This window comes from Ovis canadensis, chromosome 13 (genome assembly GCF_042477335.2).
Source record: "Ovis canadensis isolate MfBH-ARS-UI-01 breed Bighorn chromosome 13, ARS-UI_OviCan_v2, whole genome shotgun sequence".
NCBI lineage: Eukaryota > Metazoa > Chordata > Mammalia > Artiodactyla > Bovidae > Ovis > Ovis canadensis.
Window position 1 is genome coordinate 86,456,980 of NC_091257.1, and position 25,396 is coordinate 86,482,375.

A 25,396-nucleotide genomic window follows, 5' to 3' on the forward strand; every position below is an offset into this window, starting at 1 on the left:
TTACACACACCCACCCACCCTCCATATTGGGGGCTCCCCATGGGAGGATTTATCCAACTGCCCACTGATTTCTAAATCAATCTGCAGATATGGAACCCACAAATATGAAGCCCATGGATACCAAACCCAAGGACATGGAATCCATGGATATGGAGGGGTGACTATACTTTCTTTAGAGTCAACTAGGACTCCACCAACCCCACTGTGAAAAGACTTCCTTGAGGAAAGATTCCTGATTTGTCTTATCTTCTAATTCTAAGTTGCTTTACCCTCCTTTTTTCTCTTTATAATTCTTTAGTGAATCCACATATTCCCTTTCCAGAATTTCTTTTGCTAACAGCATGGAACTTTCCATCCTTTTGACAGAGTTCTACAACAAAGGTTAATTACTTTATAATTTCATTCTCTTTAAAACAAAACAAAAAAAAGCACACTAAAATTGCTAATTTTAACTGTGCTTCTTGTCAGTAGGTTCATGTAAATTCACTGTAATTAAACCAGATGTTTTCTTGTGCCTAAAACTCAGATGGTAATTTAAGGGAAATTTTCATTTCAACATAAAAGAAGGACAGAATGTTATCAAGGGAAGTTTTCTCCTGTCCTCGCCTGTCTTACCCTTTCCTCTTCTTCCTTCCTCTCCATTTTCACATCTGAAAAGTGGGACTAATGGTGAACTTTGAGAGTAGTTGTGAGAAGTAACAATTAAGTTTATTTAAGAGCACAGAGTCCTGCAGAGTCAACAGAAGCCCCCTTTTTTGGCTAGGTCTTCTTTACTGATTATTGTTTGCCTCTCCATTCTGGGTGCCATATTTATTGGTTAGTTGGTTTTTGCTCACTATAGAGGCTCTGGACTAACTTAAAAATTGAAATAATTTGAAAATGATTCAGGGGAGTCTGGAAGTCTTATAGAGAAAAGATAGATTTAGACAATTTCAATCTACCTTGTAATTTCCAGTCTTGCTGGGAGGCAAGATCATTTTTTTCTGGATGAATTTTTCTATCTTAAGATGTCAAACATACCTTTTTAATGGAACTATACCAGTGGTGTATTAGTAAATGTTTCACAGCCAGCTCTCCAGGAAAACAAAACAAAACAAAACCTCAAAATGTTTGCCAATTTCCATAGTATAAACATCACCATGGTTGATTTCAAGCAATGAATGTGATATCACTGGATTCAGAGGCCAGAAGTTAGCTCTATCACACCAGTATAAGCTGGGTTTGAATATAAATAAAATCCATGATGCACTTCTTTACCTTACTAGTGTATATAAACAGAGTTCAGTGATATCATGAAAGAGGTGAGGGCGCGCGCGCACACACACACACACACAATTTCAGGTAATGATAAGTACTACAGAAAAGAAAAAAACAGAGTGTTCAGGGAGATATTGGCCAGGGATAGGTCTGTATCTTAGATGGGGTTGGGGGAGAAAGCAGAAATAAAATTTGGGGATCTATTTATTGCCTCTTCCACTTGCTACCTGCTTAGACAGGTTCCTTAAACTCTCTAAGCCTCAGATTTCTCATCCACACAGTATCAGTAGTATCTACATCACAGTATTTGGGAACTGACTACATGAATGAAGACTATCAGAACAACACATAGCTCATAGTGGGCATTTGAAAACTGTACTTGCACTCCTCCTTACTCTATGATAGCTCAAGGTTATCTCTGTAAACATCACACATGTACTGAGCTCTAAGTAAATGATGGCTCCGGAATTACTCAGATGTGTATGGCTTTCTACCCCGCCCCCCGCCCCCACTAAATGGGTCTGGACTGCATCACTTACTGCCTTGTTGTCACTGCTTTTTACACTTTTCTTCTCACTTTCCTCTTTTCCAGATTTTATGCACTGCATCTTGTTCCTGTCCAAACACCTATCCCTAGCAGCATGCGGCCTTCTTCTAGCTTTCTGTGACTTGAGAAACCAGATAATTAATCTTGTTGGAAATGCACAAGAAAATACAGGCACTCATTCCTGAAATATGTCTGTCTTCTCTACAATGAAAGTACATGTCTCATGTGAAATAATATATGTACCATATGTGATTAAGCACATATCAATTATATTAATATATTATATCCTATATATTACTAATTATAATCAACTAGATTTTTATACTGCGATAAATTACATGGGCGTCTAAATTCCTTACCGTAAAATACGAAAAATGATACTGCTTGCTTTTTCATGTTTGATGTTAAGATTAAACGAATCTACATTGCTGATGGCAATGGTTGGATGGCATCACCAACTCGATGGACATGAGTTTGAGCATGCTCTGGGAGTTGGTGATGGACAGGGAAGCCTGGCGTGCTGCAGTCCATGGGGTAGCAAAGAATAGGACACAACTGAGCGACTGAACTGAACTGACATTGCTGATGAACATGTAAAATGATAGAACTTTTACGGAGAAGTATCTGTCATTATCTAACAAAAATGCATATACATTTACTTACTGACCCCAGCAATCCCACTTCAAGGAATTTCTCATGAAAATACAGCTCCACAATACCACAATATGCACAATAGTGGCTACAGTACTATTTATCATAGGAAATAATGGGAACAACCAGAGGATCCTGCCTGAATTCTCATGCTATTTTCACATAATTAAGCCTCAAACAGCTATAAAAGAATGATACAACTCTGTACAAAACCAACACATACTGATTTCCATGGCATATTAAGTGAACAAAAACATAAGATGCAGAGTATACTTAATATGTTATCTTTTACATAAAAATAAGAGAACAATAGTTTTCACTTTTTTGCAAAATGGTCTATATATAAGAAAGATATATCTGAAATAAGTATTTTACAGGTGATTACATTTCTGGTATGGATAGGAACAGTATGAAAGAGAGATGCTGGCAATACTTCTCTGAGTATACCCTTTTATACAGTTCTGAGTTTCAAACAAAGAAACTTTTGATATTAAAAACAATTATATTAAAGTAAAGAGGATGAGGAGAAGGCAAAATTAAAACTGAAATAAATGAACACAATTGGGTATTAAATTGATAATATAACCATCCAGAGAAAAGAATGAACCTTTGGACATGGCTTCTTGACTGCTCAAAGAGAGAAAATCTAAAAAGAAAACCTTTAACCTAAGTAGCTTTCCTGTTTGTTAGGAGGACTGGTATTATAATTCTGAAACTACTCTGTATGTATTGTACGATGAGGCCAAAAAAAAAAAAAATGTGAAGCTGGGGAACTGGGGTTCTCACTGTGGGTAGAGGTAGATATGTATGGACTAAGAAGAATTCTGAGGGGCTGGATTTGAATTAGTGTGAGTTCATGATTTTTGGTGACTGTATAGAGCTTCTCCATGCCAAAGACGGAGAAGCTCTATACAGTCAGCAAAAACAAGACCGGGAACAGACTGTGGCCCAGATCATGAACTCCTTATTGCCTAATTCAGGCTGAAATTGAAGAAAGTGGGGAAACCACTAGACCATTCAGGTATTACCTAAATCAAACCACTTATGACTATAAAGTGGAAGTGAGAAATAGATTTAAGGGACTAGATCTGATAGACAGAGTGCCTGGTGAACTATGGACGGAGGTTCGTGACAGTGTACAGGAGACGGGGAGCAAGACCATCCCCAAGAAAAAGAAATGCATAAAAGCAAAATGGCTGTCTGAGGAGGCCTTACAAATAGCTGTGAAAAGAGAAGTGAAAAGCAAAGGAGAAAAGGAAAGATATACCCATTTGAATGCAGAGTTCCAAAGAAAAGCAAGAAGAGATAAGAAAGCCTTCCTCAGCGATCAATGCAAAGAAATAGAGGAAAACAACAGAATGGGAAAGACTAGAGATCTCTTCAAGAAAATCAGAGATACCAAGGGAACATGTCATGCAAAGATGGGGTCAATAAAGGATAGAAATGGTATGGACCTAACAGAAGCAGAAGATATTAAGAAGAGGTGGCAAGAATACATAGAACTGTACAAAAAAGATCTTTATAACCCAGATAATCAAGATGGTGTGATCACTCCCACTCACCTAGAGCCAGACATCCTGGAATGTGAAGTCAAGTGGGCCTTAGGAAGCATCACTATGAACAAAGCTAGTGGAGTTGATGGAATTCCAGTTGAGCGTTTTCAAATTCTAAAAGATGATGCTGTGAAAGTGCTGCATTCAATATGTCAGCAAATTTGGAAAACTCAGCAGTGGCCACGGGACTGGAAAAGGTCAGTTTTCATTCCAATCCCAAAGAAAGGTAATGCCAAAGAATGCTCAAACTATTGCACAATTGCACTCATCTCACATGCTAGTAAAGTAATGCTCAAAATTCTCCAAGCCAGGCTTCAGCAATATGTGAATCGTGAACTTCCAGACGTTCAAGCTGGTTTTAGAAAAGGCAAAGGAACCAGAGATCAAATTGCCAACATCTGCTGGATCATGAAAAAGCAAGAGAGTTCCAGAAAAACATCTATTTCTGCTTTGTTGACTATGCCAAAGCCTTTGACTGTGTGGATCACAATAAACTGTGGAAAATTCTAAAAGAGATGGGAATACCAGACCACCTGACCTGCCTCTTGAGAAACCTGTATACAGGTCAGGAAGCAACAGTTAGAACTGGACATGGATCAACAGACTGGTTCCAAATAGGAAAAGCAGTACGTCAAGGCTGTATATTGTCACCCTGCTTATTTAACTTGTATGAGAGTACATCATGAGAAATGCTGGGCTGGATGAAGCACAAGCTGGAATCAAGATTGCAAGAAAAAAATATCAATAACTTCAGATATGCAGATGACACCACCCTTATAGCAGAAAGTGAAGAAGAACTAAAGAGCCACTTGATGAAAGTGAAAGAAGAGAGTGAAAAAGTTGGCTTAAAGCTCAACACTCAGAAAACGAAGATCATGGCATCCGGTCCCATCACTTTATGGCAAATAGATGGGGAAACAGTGGAAACAGTGTCAGACTTTATTTTTGGGGGCTCCAAAGTCACTGCAGATGGTGACTGCAGACCTGAAATTAAAAGACGCTTGCTCCTTGCAAGAAAAGTTATGACCAATGTAGATAGCAATTTAAAAAGTAGAGACATTACTTTGCCAGCAAAGGTCCATCTGGTCAAGGCTATGATTTTTTCAGTAGTCATGTATGAATGTGAGAGTTGGACTATAAAGAAAGCTGAGCACTGAAGCATTGATGCTTTTTAACTGTGGTGTTGAAAAAGACTCTTGAGGGTCCCTTGGACTACAAGGAGATCCAACCAGTCTATCCTAAAGGAGATCAGTCCTGGGTGTTCATTGGAGGGATGGATGTTGAAACTGAAACTCCAATACTTTGGCCACCTGATGTGGAGAGCTGACTCATTTGAAAATACCCTGATGCTGGGAAGGATTGGGGGAAGGAGAAGGGGATGACAGAGGATGAGATGGCTGGATGGTATCACTGGCACAATGGACATGGGTTTGGGTGGACTCTGGGAGTTGGTGATGGACACGGAGGCCTGGCATGCTGCGGTTCATGGGGTTGCAAAGAGTCGGACACGACTGAGCAACTGAACTGAACTGAACATGTTTGCTGAGAAAGGTCTGTATAGTCAAAGCTATGGCTTTCTCAGCAGTCATGTAGGGATGTGAGAGGTTGACCATAATGCAGGTGGAGAGCCAAAGAATTGATGCTTTTGAATTGTGGTGCTCGAGAAGGCTGTTGAGAGTCCCTTGGTTTGAAAGGAGCTCAAACCAGTCAATCAAAAAGTAAATCAGACTTCAATATTCATTGGAAGGAATGTTGCTGAAGCTTAAGCACCAATACTTTGGCCATCTGATATGAAGAACTCACTCCTTGGAAAAGACCCTGATGCTGGGAAAGACTGAAGGCAAAAGGAGAAGTGGGTGGCAGAGGAAGAGATAGTTAGACAGCATCAGCATCATAGCTGGTGATGCTCAATGGCTGTGCATTTGAGCAAACTCTGGGAAATAATGGAGGACAGAGGAGGTTGGTGAGCTACAGTCCATAGGGTCACATAGAGTCAGACATGACTTAGTGAATGAACAACAACAATATTATTTAAACAGATAAATTATATTCCCCAGCTCTACCTTCTTGAAGAGCCTGGAGGCACATTAAGGACATATAAGATGCATCTCTTAGTGCCAAAATATTCAATCTCCACTCAATAACACCAGAAATCCTTGGATAAGTGGTTAACTCCAGGTCTAGGGCAGAGACATTACAAGGGTAGTCTGGAATGTTCTGTTGCACCAGAAGCAAAGAAAACTAATGAGACCATGTCAAAAGGACCTAGCAGCCAATTAGAAGGGACTCTCACAAGCTATATATGAGACAGTTTGAGCACTGAAAAGAATAATGACAGTGATGGATTTTAATACATTGAGTTTAAAAAAAAAAAGACCCATGAGTCAACAGGGAAAGTAAAAATGGGGATGGGGATGAGGAGAGAAAGCTGTTTCATCAAGAAGAATGCAAAACAATACATGTAGAGGGAATGCTAGATTTAAAAACAGCCTTTTGCAAATATCAGTACTAGCTGATTCAGGTGAAGATTATCAGGGAGTGCTAAAATCTTCGGGTCCAAAGTTCTTGCGGAGACCCAGAACTGGCAAAGCAATCCTGAGGAAAAAGAACAAAGCAGGAAGCATAACACTCCAGACTTCAGACACATTACAAAGTTAAAACAATCAAAACGGCATGGTACTGGCACAAAAACAGACATACAGATCAATGAAACAGAACAGAGAACCCAGAAATAAACCCACATGCCCAGGGGCAATGAATCGTCAACAAAGGAGGCGAGACTACAAAATGGAAAAGAGACAGTCTCTTCATCAAGCAGTGCTGGGAAAGTTGGACTGCTGCATGGAAATCAATGAAGTTAGAACACGCCCTCACATCATATGCAGTGATAAATTCAAAATGACTTAAAGACTTAAACATAAGCTATGACACCATAAAATTCCTAGAAGAGATTGAAGGCAAAAGTTCTCTGACATAAACCATACCAATGTTTCCTTAGGTTAATCTCCCAAGGCAATAGAAATAAAAATAAAAACAAACCAAAAAAAAAAAAAGGCACCTAATCAAACTTACAACCTTTCGCAAAGGAAATGAAACCGTAAGTAAAACAAAAGACTAACTGCATGCATGCTCAGTCACTAAGTTGGTTTTATTCTTTGCAACCCCATGTGCTGCGGTGCACCAGGCTCCTGTCCTACATACTGGGAGAAAATATTTGCAAACAGTGTAGCCAGCAGGGGCTAAATTTCCAAATTATACAAACAGCTTATACAACTTAATGACAAAAACAGAAACAGCCCAACTGAAAAATGGGCAGAAGACCTAAACAGCCATTTCTCTAAAGAAGACATAGAAATAGCCAATAGGCACATGAAAGATGTTCAACATCCCTAATTATTAGAGGAATACAAATCAAAACTGCAGTGAGGTACCACCTTACATAAGTCAGAATGGTCATGATTAAAAAGTCTACAAATAACAAATGCTGGAGAGTGTGTGGAGAAAAGGGAACTCTCCTTCACTGCTGGCGGGAATGTAAATTGGTGCCGCCTCTATGGAGAACAGTATGAAGGTTCCTCAGAAAACTAAAAATAAGAGTTGCCGTATGATCCAGCAATCCCACTCCTGGGCATATATCTGGACAAAACTCTAATCCAAAAAGATACATGCACCCCAAGGTTCACAGCAGCACCATTTACAACAGTCAAGACATAGAGGCAAACTACATGTTCATCCACAGATGAGTGAATGAAGAAATGTGGTATGTTGTGCATATGTGTGTGTGTGTGTGTGTGTGTGTGTGTGTGTGTGTATGCATACACAATGGAATATCACTCAGCCATAAAAAGAAAAAAGAATACTGCCACTTGGAGCAAAAGATATTATTGTACTAAGCAAAGTAAGTCAGAAAGATATGATATCACATAATATCCCTTATGTGTGAAATCTAAAATATGGGCACAAATGAACTTGTCTACAAAACAGAAAGAGACTCACAGATACAGAGAACAGACCTGTGGTTGCCAAGCGGGAGAAGGGTAGGGAAGAGAAGGACTGCGAGTTTGGGATTAGCAGATGTAAACTATTACATATAGGATGGTTAAACAACAAGGTCCTACTATACAGCACAGGGGACTATACTCAATATCCTCTGAAAACCCATAATGAAGAAGAATATGGAAAAAATATATAAATGTATAACTGAGTCAGTTTGCTGTGTAGAAGAAATTAACATTGTAAATCTACCATACTTCATAAAAAAATTTTTTTTTAATTCTTGGGGACTAGAGATACTTAAAGATCTCAAAATACCACTGCACAGGAGAGCTAATTTACAAAGAGAAAAGGCGCCACATTTACTCTGAAGAGACTGGGTGGTCCCCACCTTATCTAAGGGACCAACTCAGCATCACCAGTAGAGGGGGTCCCTGAGGTCATGTACCTCTTGACATGCTACAGAGAGAAACCTACATCACCAACTCATAGAGTATCTTAGCCAAACATGTCTCATATTCTGGTTTGTCAGATAAAATCAGGTTTAATGTTACTGGAAATATGAATACAGATTGTCTATTTGATTGTTTTAGAATCGCTGCAAAATTTCTTAGATGTTCTATGGTATTGTGGGTACAGAGGAGCAAGTCCTTATCATTAACTGTCATGTATGCTAAAGAATTTAGGGGTGAGGTATCATGACTTCTGCCACTTACTTTCAAATAGTTAAAAATATTATATGTATAGTTATATATGTTATTTCCATATCAAATATATCACACACGTGAAAGTGAAAGTGAAAGTTACTCAGTTGTGTCCAGCTCTTCGTAACCCCATTGGCTATACAGTCCATGGAATTCTCCAGGCAGAGTGCTGGAGTGGGTAGCTTTTCCCTTCTCCAGGGGATCTTACCACCCCAGGGATCAAACGCAGGTCTCCCACATTGCAGGCAGATTCTTTATCAGCTGAGCCACAAGGGGAGCCCAAGAACACTGGAGTAGGTAGCCTATCCCTTTTCCAGCAGATCTTCCCGACCCAGGAATTGAACCAAGGTCTCCTGTATTGCAGGCAGATTCTTTACCAACTGAGCTGTCAGGGAAACCCTATATCATACATAGGTATCATATATGCATATGAAAAAGTAGATAGCAAGGTGTTCACTAGTGTTAAGTCTCATGAAGGGTTTACAGATCTTGCTTATACTCTTCTTCCAATTTTTCCATGGTTTTGAAACATTTCAAAGCAAAAATCAAGTATGAATCATAGTATATAACATGTGTGTCTAGCCCACTGTAGGTCTCAATAAGGGGGAGCCAAAATGAGACCATCATCTATTTTGGTTTCCTTTTTTAGAATCTCAGAGATTCCATTTCACAGTCTTGGCTGTGGTTTGGTTGAAGGCAGAGAAATAACCACCCAGCAAGCTGAGTTGCGGTTTTTGTCTGAGACATTTGTGAAGAAAAGGGGAAAATGTTTAGCCTCCTATTAACAACCCCTTCGCAGATGAAACACTGGGGCTCAATGGCCACAAGCTGTTCTCATCAGTGGTGGGTTACTTCACATGCTCACAAAGGCACTGGGGTGATGGAATTACAAATTCCACACATTTCCCAGAAGACAATTTTGTAGCACAGATGAAAGCACCATGACTCCAGCCAGCTCAACCTGCAAGATGCCTCCTTGGTTCCCTGAAGGGGGTTTCAGTTAATGGACTAGAGCTGAGCTCCATCTGCAGCTCGACCTCAACGTCAATGAGGCCCCAGCAAACAGAGATGGTGCCTCTCCCCTCTTCAGAAGAAATGGAACGTAACCACGGCATGCACAGGGGCCTGTGCTCTTCTGAGACCTTCCTGTAGCCTCCATGCCCCCCGAGGTGGGGCCTCGGGAGAGCTGCAAGCCAGAGGCCTGGTGTCCTGAATGTTCGTGCTTTTACTGTGATGATGCCCACACAGCTTGGGAGAGCAGAGATGGAGGTGCTGCCATTAATGGTGTGTGATTAAAATTTAATTTCAAAGCATTGCTGTTCTCAATTTGTTTTGATAAAGACCTTGTGACTGTTTCCCCTCCCTCTTGGTGATGAGAAGAAGAAATGGAGAGGTTGGGGCATGCCTTAAAGATGGGACTTGGGATGTGCAGCTGCACATATAGGTAGTCCTCAATAAGTGGCCCAAGGCAGGCAGAGCATCTTGGCAAGAAATGTCCTGAGCTCTTCCTGGGCTAAACCCTCCTGTTCATCTTCAGCATCCTGCATTTTCATGCTGGTTCCCAACATTGGCTCCCCAACCCCCTTGTCCAACAACCAGGTTCCCCCCATGAACTCTTGTCACTAAACCACCCTGGGCTTCCCTGGTGGCTCCGTCAGGAAAGAGACCACCTGCAATGCTGGAGACCCGTGTTTGATATCTGGGTTGGGAAGATGCCCTGGAGAAGGAAATGGCTACCCACTCCAGTATTCTTGCTTGGGAAATCCCATGCACAGAGGAGCTCGGTGGGCTACAGTCCATGGAGTCACAAGAGTCAGACAGAACTTAGCAACTAAGCCACCAAACCACCCTACTTGCCCCAACTCTGTATCTCCTTATTGTATAAAATCAAGTTTAATGTTACTGGAAATATGAATGTGGATGGTTTATTTGATTATTTTTAAGTTAATGTGAAATTCTGCCACATTGCCATTCCTTGGATATCGATGTCATGTTTTCTATAGCTAAGACAGTGGACATCTACAGCTCTAAAGAGATGGATGGGTGGTTTCTAGGTTGATTGTGCTAGAGGATTCTTTGTCAAGATTTTTTTTTGAGGGGGTGGGGACTTAGTGCAAATGTAGTAGCCACATTTAATGAAAACTTAAGTGTCTGATGGACATGATTCTAGTTTCTATACATGCCATCTTTTCTATGAGCACAATAACCTAGAAGTTAAGTGCTATGATTGTCTCCTTTTTTTTTAAATAACCACATGGCTGGGGGGTCTTAGTTCCCTGACCAGTGATCAAATATGGGCCCCCAATAGCGGAAGCACAGAGTCCTAACCACTGGATCACCAGAGAATTCCCAATCTATCTCCATTTTTACAGATAAGGAACCCAGGCGCTGAGAGGTTAAACAACTTTCTCCATGCACATTTGGTTCCAGAGTCTGACTTTTCAGACAGTGTATTAGTCTATGTGCTGTCAAAGGAGCTATTTATCTTTGATACAATGGAGCCAAATCTAGAGAAAGTTCTGGCAGCTTCATTAGAACCCAAATCTAGGGCCACAGAATGAAGCCAAGATGAGACGTCTGACCCTCTATTGGTGGCTGGACAGGAATAGGCTCCCAGGAAGCAGGGCACTAACATCTGACCCAGGTGAGACCTGTACCCACAGGAGACCGAGGTTCTTTGCAAGACAGGAAGCTGGAGGAACAAGGTGACAGAGGCTGAGTCCCCACCACTGTGCTACCCAGAAGCACAGTCTAGAGGGGCTGCAAAGAGAGTGGCTGCAAGGATGATTTTAAAAGGGACTGGGTATTAGGGTGATGGTGGCCTCATAGAATGAGTTTGGAAGTTTACCTTCCTCTGCAATTTTCTGGAAGAGTTTGAGTAGGATAGGTGTTAGCTCTTCTCGAAATTTTTGGTAGAATTCAGCTGTGAAGCCATCTGGACCTGGGCTTTTGTTTGCTGGAAGATTTCTGATTACAGTATCAATTTCCGTGCTTGTGATGGGTCTGTTAAGATTTTCTATTTCTTCCTGGTTCAGTTTTGGAAAATTGTACTTTTCTAAGAATTTGTCCATTTCTTCCACGTTGTCCATTTTATTGGCATACAACTGCTGATAGTAGTCTCTTATGATCCTTTGTATTTCTGTGTTGTCTGTTGTGATCTCTCCATTTTCATTTCTAATTTTATTGATTTGATTTTTCTCTCTTTGCTTCTTGATGAGTCTGGCTAATGGTTTGTCAATTTTATTTATCCTTTCAAAGAACCAGCTTTTGGCTTTGTTGATTTTTGCTATGGTCTCTTTTGTGATTCAAATGAATTCTTTTTAACGGCTGAGTAATACTCCATTGTGTATATGTACCACAGCTTTCTTATCCATTCATCTGCTGATGGACATCTAGGTTGTTTCCATGTCCTGGCTATTATAAACAGTGCTGCAATGAACATTGGGGTACATGTGTCTCTTTCAATTCTGGTTTCCTCGGTGTGTATGCCCAGCAGTGCGATTGCTGGGTCATAAGGTAGTTCTATTTGCAATTTTTTAAGGAATCTCCACACTGTTCTCCACAGTGGCTGTACTAGTTTGCATTCCCACCAACAGTGTAGGAGGGTTCCCTTTTCTCCACACCCTCTCCAGCATTTATTGCTTGCAGATTTTTGGGTCGCAGCCATTCTGACTGGTGTGAAGTGGTACCTCATTGTGGTTTTGATTTGCATTTCTCTAATAATGAGTGATGTTGAGCATCTTTTCATGTGTTTGTTAGCCATCCGTATGTCTTCTTTGGAGAAATGTCTATTTAGTTCTTTGGCCCATTTTTTGATTGGGTCGTTTATTTTTCTGGAGTTGAGCTGCAGAAGTTGCTTGTATATTTTTGAGATTAGTTGTTTGTCAGTTGCTTCATTTGCTATTATTTTCTCCCATTCAGATGGCTGTCTTTTCACCTTGCTTATATTTTCCTTTGTTGTGCAGAAGCTTTTAATTTTAATTAGATCCCATTTGTTTATTTTTGCTTTTATTTCCAGAATTCTGGGAGGTGGATCATAGAGGATCCTGCTGTGATTTATGTCTGAGAGTGTTTTGCCTATGTTCTCCTCTAGGAGTTTTATAGTTTCTGATCTTACATTTAGATCTTTAATCCATTTTGAGTTTATTTTTGTGTGCGGTGTTAGAAAGTGATCTAGTTTCATTCTTTTACAAGTGGTTGACCAGTTTTCCCAGCACCACTTGTTAAAGAGATACCAAAACCTGACAAAGATGTCACAAAAAAAGAAAACTACAGGCCAATATCTCTGATGAACATAGATGCAAAAATCCTCAACAAAATTCTAGCAATCAGAATCCAACAACACATTAAAAAGATCATACATCATGACCAAGTGGGCTTTATCCCAGGGATGCAAGGATTCTTCAATATCCGCAAATCAATCAATGTAATTCACCACATTAACAAATTGGAAAATAAAAACCATATGATTATCTCAATAGATGCAGAGAAGGCCTTTGACAAAATTCAACATCCATTTATGATAAAAACTCTCCAGAAAGCAGGAATAGAAGGAACATATCTCAACATAATAAAAGCTATCTATGACAAACCCACAGCAAACATTATCCTCAATGGTGAAAAATTGAAAGCATTTCCCCTAAAGTCAGGAACAAGACAAGGGTGTCCACTTTCACCGCTACTATTCAACATAGTTCTGGAAGTTTTGGCCACAGCAATCAGAGCAGAAAAAGAAATAAAAGGAATCCAAATTGGAAAAGAAGAAGTAAAACTCTCACTGTTTGCAGATGACATGATCCTCTACATGGAAAACCCTAAAGACTCCACCAGAAAATTACTAGAGCTCATCAATGAATATAGTAAAGTTGCAGGATATAAAATCAACACACAGAAATCCCTTGCATTCCTATACACGAATAATGAGAAAGTAGAAAAAGAAATTAAGGAAACAATTCCATTCACCATTGCAACGAAAAGAATAAAATACCTAGGAATATATCTACCTAAAGAAACTAAAGACCTATATATAGAAAACTATAAAACACTGATGAAAGAAATCAAAGAGGACACTAATAGATGGAGAAATATACCATGTTCATGGATTGGAAGAATCAATATAGTGAAAATGAGTATACTACCCAAAGCAATTTACAAATTCAATGCAATCCCTATCAAGCTACCAGCCACATTTTTCACAGAACTAGAACAAATAATTTCAAGCTTTGTATGGAAATACAAAAAACCTCGAATAGCCAAAGCAATCTTGAGAAAGAAGAATGGAGCTGGAGGAATCAACTTGCCTGACTTCAGGCTCTACTACAAAGCCACAGTCATCAAGACAGTATGGTACTGGCACAAAGACAGAAATATAGATCAATGGAACAAAATAGAAAGCCCAGAGATAAATCCACACACATATGGACACCTTATCTTTGACAAAGGAGGCAAGAATATACAATGGAGTAAAGACAATCTCTTTAACAAGTGGTGCTGGGAAAACTGGTCAACCACTTGTAAAAGAATGAAACTAGATCACTTTCTAACACCGCACACAAAAATAAACTCAAAATGGATTAAAGATCTAAATGTAAGATCAGAAACTATAAAACTCCTAGAGGAGAACATAGGCAAAACACTCTCAGACATAAATCACAGCAGGATCCTCTATGATCCACCTCCCAGAATTCTGGAAATAAAAGCAAAAATAAACAAATGGGATCTAATTAAAATTAAAAGCTTCTGCACAACAAAGGAAAATATAAGCAAGGTGAAAAGACAGCCATCTGAATGGGAGAAAATAATAGCAAATGAAGCAACTGACAAACAACTAATCTCAAAAATATACAAGCAACTTCTGCAGCTCAACTCCAGAAAAATAAACGACCCAATCAAAAAATGGGCCAAAGAACTAAATAGACATTTCTCCAAAGAAGACATACGGATGGCTAACAAACACATGAAAAGATGCTCAACATCACTCATTATTAGAGAAATGCAAATCAAAACCACAATGAGGTACCACTTCACACCAGTCAGAATGGCTGCGACCCAAAAATCTGCAAGCAATAAATGCTGGAGAGGGTGTGGAGAAAAGGGAACCCTCCTACACTGTTGGTGGGAATGCAAACTAGTACAGCCACTGTGGAGAACAGTGTGGAGATTCCTTAAAAAATTGCAAATAGAACTACCTTATGACCCAGCAATCCCACTTCTGGGCATACACACTGAGGAAACCAGAATTGAAAGAGACACATGTACCCCAATGTTCATCGCAGCACTGTTTATAATAGCCAGGACATGGAAACAACCTAGATGTCCATCAGCAGATGAATGGATAAGAAAGCTGTGGTACATATACACAATGGAGTATTACTCAGCCGTTAAAAAGAATTCATTTGAATCAGTTCTGATGAGATGGATGAAACTGGAGCCGATTATACAGAGTGAAGTAAGCCAGAAAGAAAAACACCAATACAGTATACTAACACATATATATGGAATTTAGGAAGATGGCAATGATGACCCTGTATGCAAGACAGGGAAAGAGACACAGATGTGTATAATGGACTTTTGGACTCAGAGGGAGAGGGAGAGGGTGGGATGATTTGGGAGAATGACATTCTAACATGTATACTATCATGTGAATTGAATCGCCAGTCTATGTCTGACGCAGGATGCAGCATGCTTGGGGCTGGTGCATGGGGATGACCCAGAAAGATGTTCTGGGGAGGGAGGTGGGAGGGGGGTTCATGTTTGGGAATGCATGTAAGAATTAAAGATTTTAAAATTTAAAAAATAAAAAACTAAAATAAAATAAAAAAAAAAAACAGTAAAAAAAAAAAAAAAAAGGGACTGGGGAAGGCTTGTTACAAAGGCAGATTTGATAAAACTTCCAGGTCTAGGATAAGATGAAGGGGACGAGGGACAAGTTAGAAGAGGTTGGAGTGCTTTCCTCTGTATGCTTGTGGGGCTTTGCAGCTGAGGATATGGGTCTTGATCCCACCAGGGACCATCACTCAGGCCTCCCTGTGTTCTGGGAAGTATACCTGAACTCAGGGAGAGAAGTCAGTAATGAGGAGGAAATGAGTTCAATTTTGGATACTTTGTTGAGATGCCTGTAGGACACCCAGGTGAATATGTGGCTCTGGGTGCATTCAATGTGTGTGCCAAGCTCTTTATGTGTATTTTCTGAGGCTAATTTTTAAGAGAATCCAGAGCCGTCTGACTCCAAACTCAACATGTCTCAACAGTATGATCAATACACACCTTCTCTTTTGAGAGGCATCAGTGTGGTCAAATGCTGGCACAGCAGGTGGCATAAAGTGAGAGCAGGGATGTGGATGAGCGTGTGTCTGTGGCAGAGGTGTCACTGTCTAGGGGCACAGGGCCCCTGGAGTTGTGTACTGTACAGCCTGCATGGTGTGTTACTGAAGAGCTTTGAGAAGATGCTGATACACTGACAGAGAGACGAAAGATGCTGGAAAAAAATAAACTCTTGCAACTGCTAGGTGTGGCCGCCTGAGCTGGTCCAGCCCTCCCAGTTCCTGAGGGAGCACGCCCACTCCCTGACTCACCATCCTCCTCCGTCTGCACCACCAGCTCCTCGCTCTCCATCCGGCCTTCAGGGTTGGACAGCAGCAGCCGCAGCCGGATGGTCATGAAGGGACGCAGGCCCCGCAGGGTGTAGTGGGAGGAGGTCTGGATGAGCTCCTCGGCCTCGTACTGCTGCTGGTTGAACACGTACTGGTACTGCACTGTGAGGTTGTAGCTGTGGCAGCGGGTTACCGCGTAGCCAAAGGGCTCCCACTGCAGGGTCAGCTGCCGGGCTCGGATGTCCACGATCTCCACGTTCTGTGGGCCGTGCACCGGGTCTGCAAGACACACACACAAGACACGGGGCTCTGAGCAGACCATTGGGAAGGCGGGGTGGGGGCTCTGCTAAAACAGGGGAACACAGCTCTCACCAATTCAGCCACTGCCTTCCTGATTTCACCACTTAGAATATAATTTAACTAATATTTTTCTGTAAAACAAACCTATTATTTAAACACAAGCATCTAAAAGAAAACCTATTTAAAGGGAAAGTCTGAATCACTGGTCATAAATGAATATTTACCATTTGAAAAAAATGCAAAGTTGTTAAAATTATTGAGGTTCATCAGGGTACCACTGAAGACCATCGTGGGTACCACCAACAGCACACACAATGCTTTGGGAAAATACTAATTGAGAAGGAAGCTGCAGTTCTGATCTATCTCTTTACATTTCATCTGGCCACACCCCTCCCCTTGAGAAACCAGCCCCCTCTTTTCAGCTCACTGCACTCGAGTGCAGAGAAAGCACACTGAGCTGCCTCCGCAACACACAGCACCCAGGCTGTCACTGTGACCAGTGGACAACGCCCTGGAATCTCCTTTCCTTTCACTGAAAACACAACAGATCCTTTTGGAGCCTCCCACAACACCCTTCAACCCTTCCTTCTCTCCTCTCCTTTCTCCACCAAACAGGCCTCTCCAGGGATATCATTCTAAAATAGATTTGATGCAACGGTCCAACTCTTAGGCACAGATTTGTACAAAATTGTAATTCAAAAAGATAATTGCACCCCCATGTTCATAGCAGCACTATTCACAACAGCCAAGACATGGGAGGAACCTAAATGTCCATCAGCAAAGGAAGGGATAAAGATGTGGTACAATGGAATACTACTCAGCTATTAAAAAAAAATGAAATAATGTCATTTGCAGCTAAATGGATGGACCCAGAGATTATCATCCTAAGCGAAGGAAGTCAGAAAGAGAAAGATAAATACCATATGGTATCACTTACACGTGGAGTCTAAAATATGGCACAAATGAATTTATCTACAAAACAGAAACACACTTACATGCATAAAGAACAGACTTGTGGTTGCCAAGGAGGAGGGGGGCAAGAGATGGAAGAACTGGGAGATGGGATTAGTAGATGCAAACTCTTATATGTAGAAAGAAAAAAAGTTCTGCTGAGGAGCACAGGGAACTACATTCAATATCTTATAATAAATCATAACAGAAAATAATATGAAAAATAATATATAATTTTAAAAGAAATAAAAATGAAAAACAGGTCTTATTATGCCTTCTCACCCCAGAGCTGTCTCCCATTCTATCCCTCCCTACTTATATTGGTCCCAGACCCTCATATATAACAGTGGCCATCTTTATTTTATTATGAATATTCTATTTATACAAATTAAGTAGATGTTTTTGTACAAAAAAGATTATAACAAACAAAACAATTTTTTAAAATCTCCATATGTAAAGCTCATTCTCTAAGGCTGAGGCATTTATTACAATAGAAACACAACCTCTTTTCTGGTCAGCGCGCCCCGTAAGCTCCTCCGTCAGGTTTTCTTTGCTGGGAGTAGTTAAGCACAGGCTAGAGATGCAATCAGTGTATTTCCCCCCACGCTACCTACAGGGCTTTACCAATTTATATAATCTCTTTGGGTCCATTTTCTATTTCATTTGTTAAATAGAGATAATGATAGTAGTTAACTTTATGCAGGGGATGGCGGCGGGGGGGCGGGGGGAGCATTAAATGAGGTGTTGTTTGCAAAAGCTCTTAGAATTACACCTGGAATTTAAGCACTCAATATTTGGCAGTTTTTCTTTTGCAGTAAAAGGAAAAGTACTAAAAATAATAACAAGCCCTCGCATGCTGGATCCTCCCAACCACCTTATATGTGGCAGTACTGTGTAGCATCCTTACGCAAAAGGATGAATTCTGTCACCTCTCTGGTTCCCTCAGAGCATAGGGGTAAGGCAGCTTCCCCACCAATGCAGTGATAAAAAGGGAGGGTGGGGAATTCCCTGGTGGTCCAGTGGTCAGAACTCTGCTCTTCCACTGCAAGGAGCACGGGTTTGGTCCCTGGTGGGAGAGCTAAGACAGGGCATGCCACATGGCATGGCCAAAAAGAAAAAAGTCAGGCAATACTGATGGAGCTGAGTCCTCTGATCTGTCTGTGCAGGGCAGATGTCCTGTGACTTGTGTAGGGACACACTTTGAAGTGGTTCTCTTTGGAGAAGGATGCTTAGAAATAAACGTCAGGGAGCCCAGGAGCCAGGCCAGACCTCCGATGCACTGCTGGGGAGACAGGCAGCCTGGCCCTGCTCAACCACTGAGTTCACGGTCACTCTTACAGCCCAATAACTCATGTCACGTAAAGGAAAGCCCATGTCCCAAAAGCAAAGAGATGACACCGAACAAAAGCTGCTATGTGGAGCCCACATGGATCGAACAGTGAGAAGGGAGGTCCCCAGAGCTGGGGAGTTCTGACCTGGTGTGGCTGTTACCGCTGCTCGCTTCACACAAGGAGAGAGACAGAGTTAACAGTGAGAAACTCCTTGCCTGGGAAGTCCTGAGCATCCCCCAGCACCGCCTGGCAGAAGCCTTTTTCTTGGCCCAGATGCCAGAACACTGCTGGCAGGGAGGCCGCCCACCCCGTTCGGAACCTCATGGACCCTCCTCTGGGTGTGCCTTCAAAACTGACTTAGAGCTTTGTCCAGCTACACAACTGCCCTCATGCCCTCTTGGCTCACCTTGTTAGAGTGAGATCAGGAACACATAAGACCTGTAAAATCCAAGGTTATAACTCTATTTTGTCAAACATCTTAAGATGTACCACAGTCCATGTTAAATACACATTTGGGAATCTCCAATATTTCCTTCACTTCCCTGATAGCTCAGTTGGTAAAGAATCTGCCTGCAATACAGGAGATCCCGGTTCAATTCCTAGGTCAGGAAGATGAGCTTGGAGAAGGGATAGCCTACCCACTCCAGTATTCTTGGACTTCCCTTGTGGCTCAGCTGGTAAAGAATCCACCTGCAATGTGGGAGACCTGGGTTTGATCCCTGGGTTGGGAAGATACCCTGGAGAAGGAATGGCTATCCACTCCAGTATTCTGGCCTTGAGAATTCCATGGACTGTATAGTCCATGGGGTCACAAAGAGTCGGACATGACTAAGTGACTTTCACTCTCTCACTCAAAACTCCCTTCAAGCACTAATGAAACAATAAAAACAAAACAACCTTGATGGCCAGCAGCCTCCGTTTGGGGTTCTATCACCCCCATCACCTTGTGACTCCGTAAGGAAGAAAGTGACGGCCAATCCCACTTTATGGATGAATAAACTGAAGGCAGAGAGGTCCAGGAACTTACACAGACTGACAAGAGGTAAGCTCAGCGTGACAGCTTTTTAAAAATTGTCCTGCACGCTAGAATATAAGCTCTTGGAGAGCAAGGGTGCTCTCTGCTCATCCCTTCAGCCTGCACCCAGTGTATCAGTTGAAAGGATGCTTTAGTTTGTAAATACCACCACAACCTGTGAAGAAAGTATCACTAGCCTCGTCCTAGAGGAAACCAAAGTTTTGTGAGATGAAAGGATGGGCCCAAAGCTGCAGAGTGAGCGGCACAGCTGAGATCTGAATCTGGGTCCAGGATCTTTGTTTCCTCTGTACTGTGATATCAGGAAGGAGAACAAGGAAAGGACATAAACACGAGGCCTGCCATGGTCCTCAGGAATCTGGGGAAAATGTAGGGAGAAACCTGAGAACTGTATGGCGGAAGTCGCTTGATCCATAGGCGCCTAAGGCCCACCGGGGAGGGTGACATGGGCGCTTAATCACAGTGGGGCTAAGCTGAGTACTGACCCGTCTTCCCACTCCTCGCCTTCAGCCACTAGAGTCCTCTCCCCGAGTTCACCTAGGAAGGTGCGCACATAAACACCTTTCTGCTGCTCTTCAAGGAAGGAGCAGACGAGGGCACCTTTTCAAAGAAGGCCAGAGATGTTGCAAGCCTGCCACAGAGCAAAGAGACTCCCTCCCAAAGTGGGAAGGTCAGGGCACAGGAGAAGTGACTTGCTCCCTCTGAAGCAGATGCGACTGACTGTCATCAGACAGGCCACAGGGAACAGCGGAGCTGGGCAGAGCATGGCTTGAAGCCAGACTCTGGCGCTCACTAGCTGTGTGACCTTGGGCAAGGGCACTTCATCTCTGAGCCTCCATTTCTTCGTCTATAAAGTGGAAACTGTTGTACTAATCACAGAGGGCTATTAATGAGTACAAAATGAACTGTAAAGAGAGAGAAAATTGCCTCTAACAGTGGGCATCCCTCTTAGAGAGAATGGCCTTTCTTGGGGAAAGGCCTTTAGAAGCTTGCTTGGAGTAGAAGCTTCACTCCTAGGGCCTCGGGACCAGTTGTGCTTGGCCTTTAGAGGAAGAGGAAAATGAACTCATTGGCTGCTGGGACTGAAAAGGGGAGGAAGAGAGTGAACATGACTGTGGAATCCTGGGTGGAGCTCAAAGGGACTGTTCTCATGGGACTCCCAGTCTTCAACAAGGTCCTCCAGATACCACAAACGGTTGGCTAGGATTGGATTTCTCACGGCTTCTGAGATCTGAATGCCTCACTTGAGCCAAATAAGATCCCACACGGGAACAAAGAGACCAGAGGCAAAGAGGACTTGGAAAAAAATGTCCAGGTGTGTTACTGACACCTTGAAAGATAATGTGAGGCTTTCTCAGGCTATGGAATCAGAGATTCAAGCAAAACTCAGGAAGGAAGGAAGGAAGGAAGGAAAGTCGCTCAGTCGTGTCCGACTCTTTGCGACCCCATGGACTGTAGCCTACCAGGCTTCTCAGTCCATGGGATTTTCCAGGCAAGAGTACTGGAGTGGGTTGCCATTTCCTTCTCCAGGGGATCTTCCCGACCCAGGGATCGAACCCAGGTCTCCCTCATTGTAAGCAGACGCTTTACCCCTCAGTTCAAGTGGAAAGACAAGAACTTTTGTGGCCCTGTGGGTGAGATACGTGTGGGTTGAAAGTGTTCTGTAAGCTCAAGAACTCCCATTCAAGAAAAGGCAAAGCTGGCTATACATTAACCATGGACTGGGCAGCTGCATGCTGAAAACAAGTGTTCAGCAGAGGGAACTGAGATCAGCGAAGGGACATGACTTACCCAGGACCACACAGCTAAGTCAGTCCCCAGCTTTGGACTCCCGCAGCACTTTACACAACCATCCAGCCCACTCAATGCTTGCCGTGCTTTCCAGGAGCTGCTTGTTCTTGTATCCATCACTCCTCCCAGGCTGCAAGGGACCATATGCTGTTTGTCCAGCAACCCAGCACATGGCACCAGGCCTGTCAAGGGACCCAGTCTGTGTTGGTTAAACTGAGATGAACAGATGGTGATCTGTTTTTGAGAACTGGGCTTGGACCCCCTGACTCCACAATTCTCTATTCTGTCCCCTGCAAGCACATCACCAAGTCTTTAAGGGTGAAGGTATCTATTTTTTTTTTTTTCATCCAAACAAGAGAATGTCCTGAAATCCTACACGATGGAAACTAGTTTTCAAAATGCATGATGGAAGCATTCACGCTTTCACTCTGACCCTCCCAGACCTCAGATGGCAAACCCTGCTTCGGTTCTGGTAATTGCCTACAGCAGGGAGAGTCTCAGGTTTACATTCCAGTTGGTACAAACAAGTTGGAAATTGCTGAGAAAGCCTTGTGTGTGCAGTGGAGATTGGTTTGTTGAATTTATATCCCTCGTGTAAATATGTCCAAGTCCAGAGCCCATGTTTTCTGCCTCCAGATAAGGCTCTGTCCATATGACCTTCTTGAGAAAGAGCCTACAAGTCATTGAGATGGAACAATGGGAAAAGAGTGTGTCTTATCTGGGACGCTGGGAAGTCTGCCTCTGATGGATAATCACAGTGGTGTGACCTCTGGGTTCACAGTCTCTATGCCTTTAGACTTGGCAGTGGGGGCCAATCCCAAGCCCTATGCACTGGAAGCACACGCCAGCCCTCTGCAGACCATGCCCTTCTCCTGGAGAAGGAGTCAATGGGCCACTGTGCCTACCTGGTCCCTGTGGACCCACTGGCCCATCTGGACCAGGCTCTGGATGCCCAGCACCTCAGAATTCCCTATCCCAATGACTCCAAACTCAATTTGAGAGCTTGTCTGAACCTCTTTCCTTGGTTTGGCCATCCAAGGTCAGACCATATTCCATCTGTGTACCTCTAGATCCAAAAGGTGAACAAAGGATGGCTGTTTGGAGGAACAGATCTTTGTGGGGAAGGATGGAGTCAGGTGAAAGAAGGAAAGGGACCACAGGCCTCTGTGTGTATCTTGTCCCAGACTGTTTTGTGTTATTACATATGTTAGGGACAGGTGTGTGTGTGTGTGTGTGTGTGTGTGTCTGTCTGTCTGTCTGTCTCACTCACATCTTCAGAAGCTTCTTTATTCTGAAGCTACCTCTGGAAGGCGAGGTGGACCTCTTCACCTCAGTCATGTGCCCCCTTGCCATGTGAGATCTTACTAAAGTACCATTTCCTCTTGAAGAACCATTTTCAACCCAAAACTCAGAGTGCAACCTGCAACTTACACCCTCCCACCTCCAAATTCCCTCCCTGATTTTCCACTGTTCATTCTTTGAACCCTGTGCTCCTAGAGCAGAGTATTGCATCCTTGATCCTTTTACGCCTCCATGCCCTGCTTGGGTTGCCACTGGCAAATCCCTATCCAGTATATTCAAGGCCTGACTCCAAAGCCACTCTGTCTTTGTAACTTTCTCCAAAAACTTTTATTGCCCAGGCAGGATGAATCATCATCTCTTTTTTTTACTATTTCTTCCACAGTCCTTATCAAATTGCAGATTAATTGTCTGCATGTTTGGTTCACACTCACCCTCTCCCTGCTCACCCGTGAGCACCTAGATCTCTTCATTTTTATAACTGGAACTTATAACTGATTAATAAATAAGTATCAGTAAATATAAAAAGTATGAGACGACTGAAGACCGAACCAGAATCAAGGCTCTAACATCCTGCAGGGGAAATGCAGCAAGTGAAGGGGTGAGTCAGGACTCTCTCTACACTCCAGTTATTAATCACGTGGTTAAGTTAGAATTCCAGCTTCTTGTTTTATAGAGACAAAGCCTTCATCCCTTCTGTCAAACGTAACTGCTGAACAATCTCCTAATGACCTTAATCAAGGCAACATCTTAATTTTTTTAAAAAGGATTAGCAAAGCAGATTTCTGAGTCATGAATTCTATGTATTCATCTTAGAATGTGGAGTTGGCTGTAACATATGTACTGTTCAAAGTTGAACCTAAATTGAGATAATTTGGGGGCATAGGGCTGAAAATGCGGAGGTGGATATCTTGTATGTAAAATTAATTTTTTATCCATTTGGAGATGCAATTTGAGTTCCTTTCAAATTAAATTGCAATGGAGTCCTAGGCATCTGGAAACATTATTGCCAACATAATTTGATACTGCAAGAGCAGTAATACATTGACAGATAGTTTGATGTGACCATTAATTTGCGATTTCTGCATGGAAATGATACACGAAGGGAAAAAAGGTAAAAGGAACAAAATTAAAATCCGTCTTCTTTCAGCATGATCCAAACCTGCTCTCATGCTTCCTTTCTGCCACTGCCTCTCATTTACTGCAGATGTTTGGTAGAAGATGAGAATTTGTTGACTATTACCACAGACACCCTTATGAAGGTAGGCAAGGACAGGAATCCAGAGGCTTCATTTTGGGATATCGGTACCCTCACCACCCAGGGTCACTGGGTCCTACCTACCCCGGCCACTAAAATCACCCAAAGCTAGAACATGTTGTCTTGTGAGAGCTGACTCAGTTGTTATCCTCTTGCAGAGATATCATAGAGGATGTACGTCAGTCACATGTCCGTTGGTTCACCCACTATTGAAAAAATGCCCCGGAGGAGGGGGGCATCGTGATGTGGTAGAAAGGAACACTGGCTCTGTCATCACCTGGACCTAAAGCAAATGACCTGCCCCATCTGCATCATTTTTCTCATGTGTAAATCAAGAATGGTACTCCCTGCCTTTTAGGGCCATGGGGTGAATTAAGGAGATGGTGTCCACCAAGCTCCTGGATGGTATGTGACACAGCTGTGTTCCCTTAAATACAATTCCCACCTCCAGAAGGGAGGCGAGGCAAGGGAACCACTGAGACAGAACAGGGGTCCTGAAGATGACAGTGGACCCCTGGCCAGGTGCTCGGTCCAGCTGGTGGCTGGGTTCATGCTTTTTAAATGACAGTTTTGAGTTAGCAAGCTCCTATTAACGCATATTTACACGGCTATCTATACTTCCCTTTCTACAAACATGCCTCAGACCACTGAGATGGGACAGGCATTTGGGGATGCTGGGGAATGACACAGACGATTTCTGACCTTCATGAAATCCATGCTCTAGAGGGGGACGTAGACATGACAACTGTGAAGGGTGGAATGATGATGCCTGATGGAGCTTTTGCAGGGGAGGTGCCAGGCTTCCAGGCAACAAGTGTCAGAAGGACACAGCCTTGCGCTGGAAATTCACCTGAGCCAATTTAGTCATGACTCACGCACAGCCTTACATTCATTTCCACAGAAACCAGAAGCCACCAAAGAAATCTGAGGTGAGTGAAGGTTAACAATGCCTTCATAATGGCATTATTAGGTTGTAAATAAAAGCAAGTCTGAGGTCAAATTCTACTACACAGATAAACATTTATTACACAAACGTATATTAGTAAGCAGAGACAAACAGCTCATACAGTCCATCGTATAAAGTTCAATGAGGCCCTAGCAACCTGTCCTTGTCTTTTTAGGTGATCGGGTTCATG

At 42.5% G+C, this 25,396-nt stretch overlaps 1 protein-coding gene across 8 annotated transcripts in view; it reads right to left on the bottom strand.

The window, feature by feature from the left end:
• PTPRT (protein tyrosine phosphatase receptor type T) overlaps nt 1-25,396 on the bottom strand; it is a 1,160,687-nt gene that overhangs the window by 402,555 nt on the left and 732,736 nt on the right. For all 8 annotated transcript variants that reach the window (XM_069548590.1, XM_069548586.1, XM_069548589.1 and 5 more), the window contains exon 8: nt 16,280-16,576. In XM_069548590.1, the coding sequence (XP_069404691.1) occupies nt 16,280-16,576 (297 nt within the window). The remainder of the gene's footprint in view (nt 1-16,279; nt 16,577-25,396) is intronic.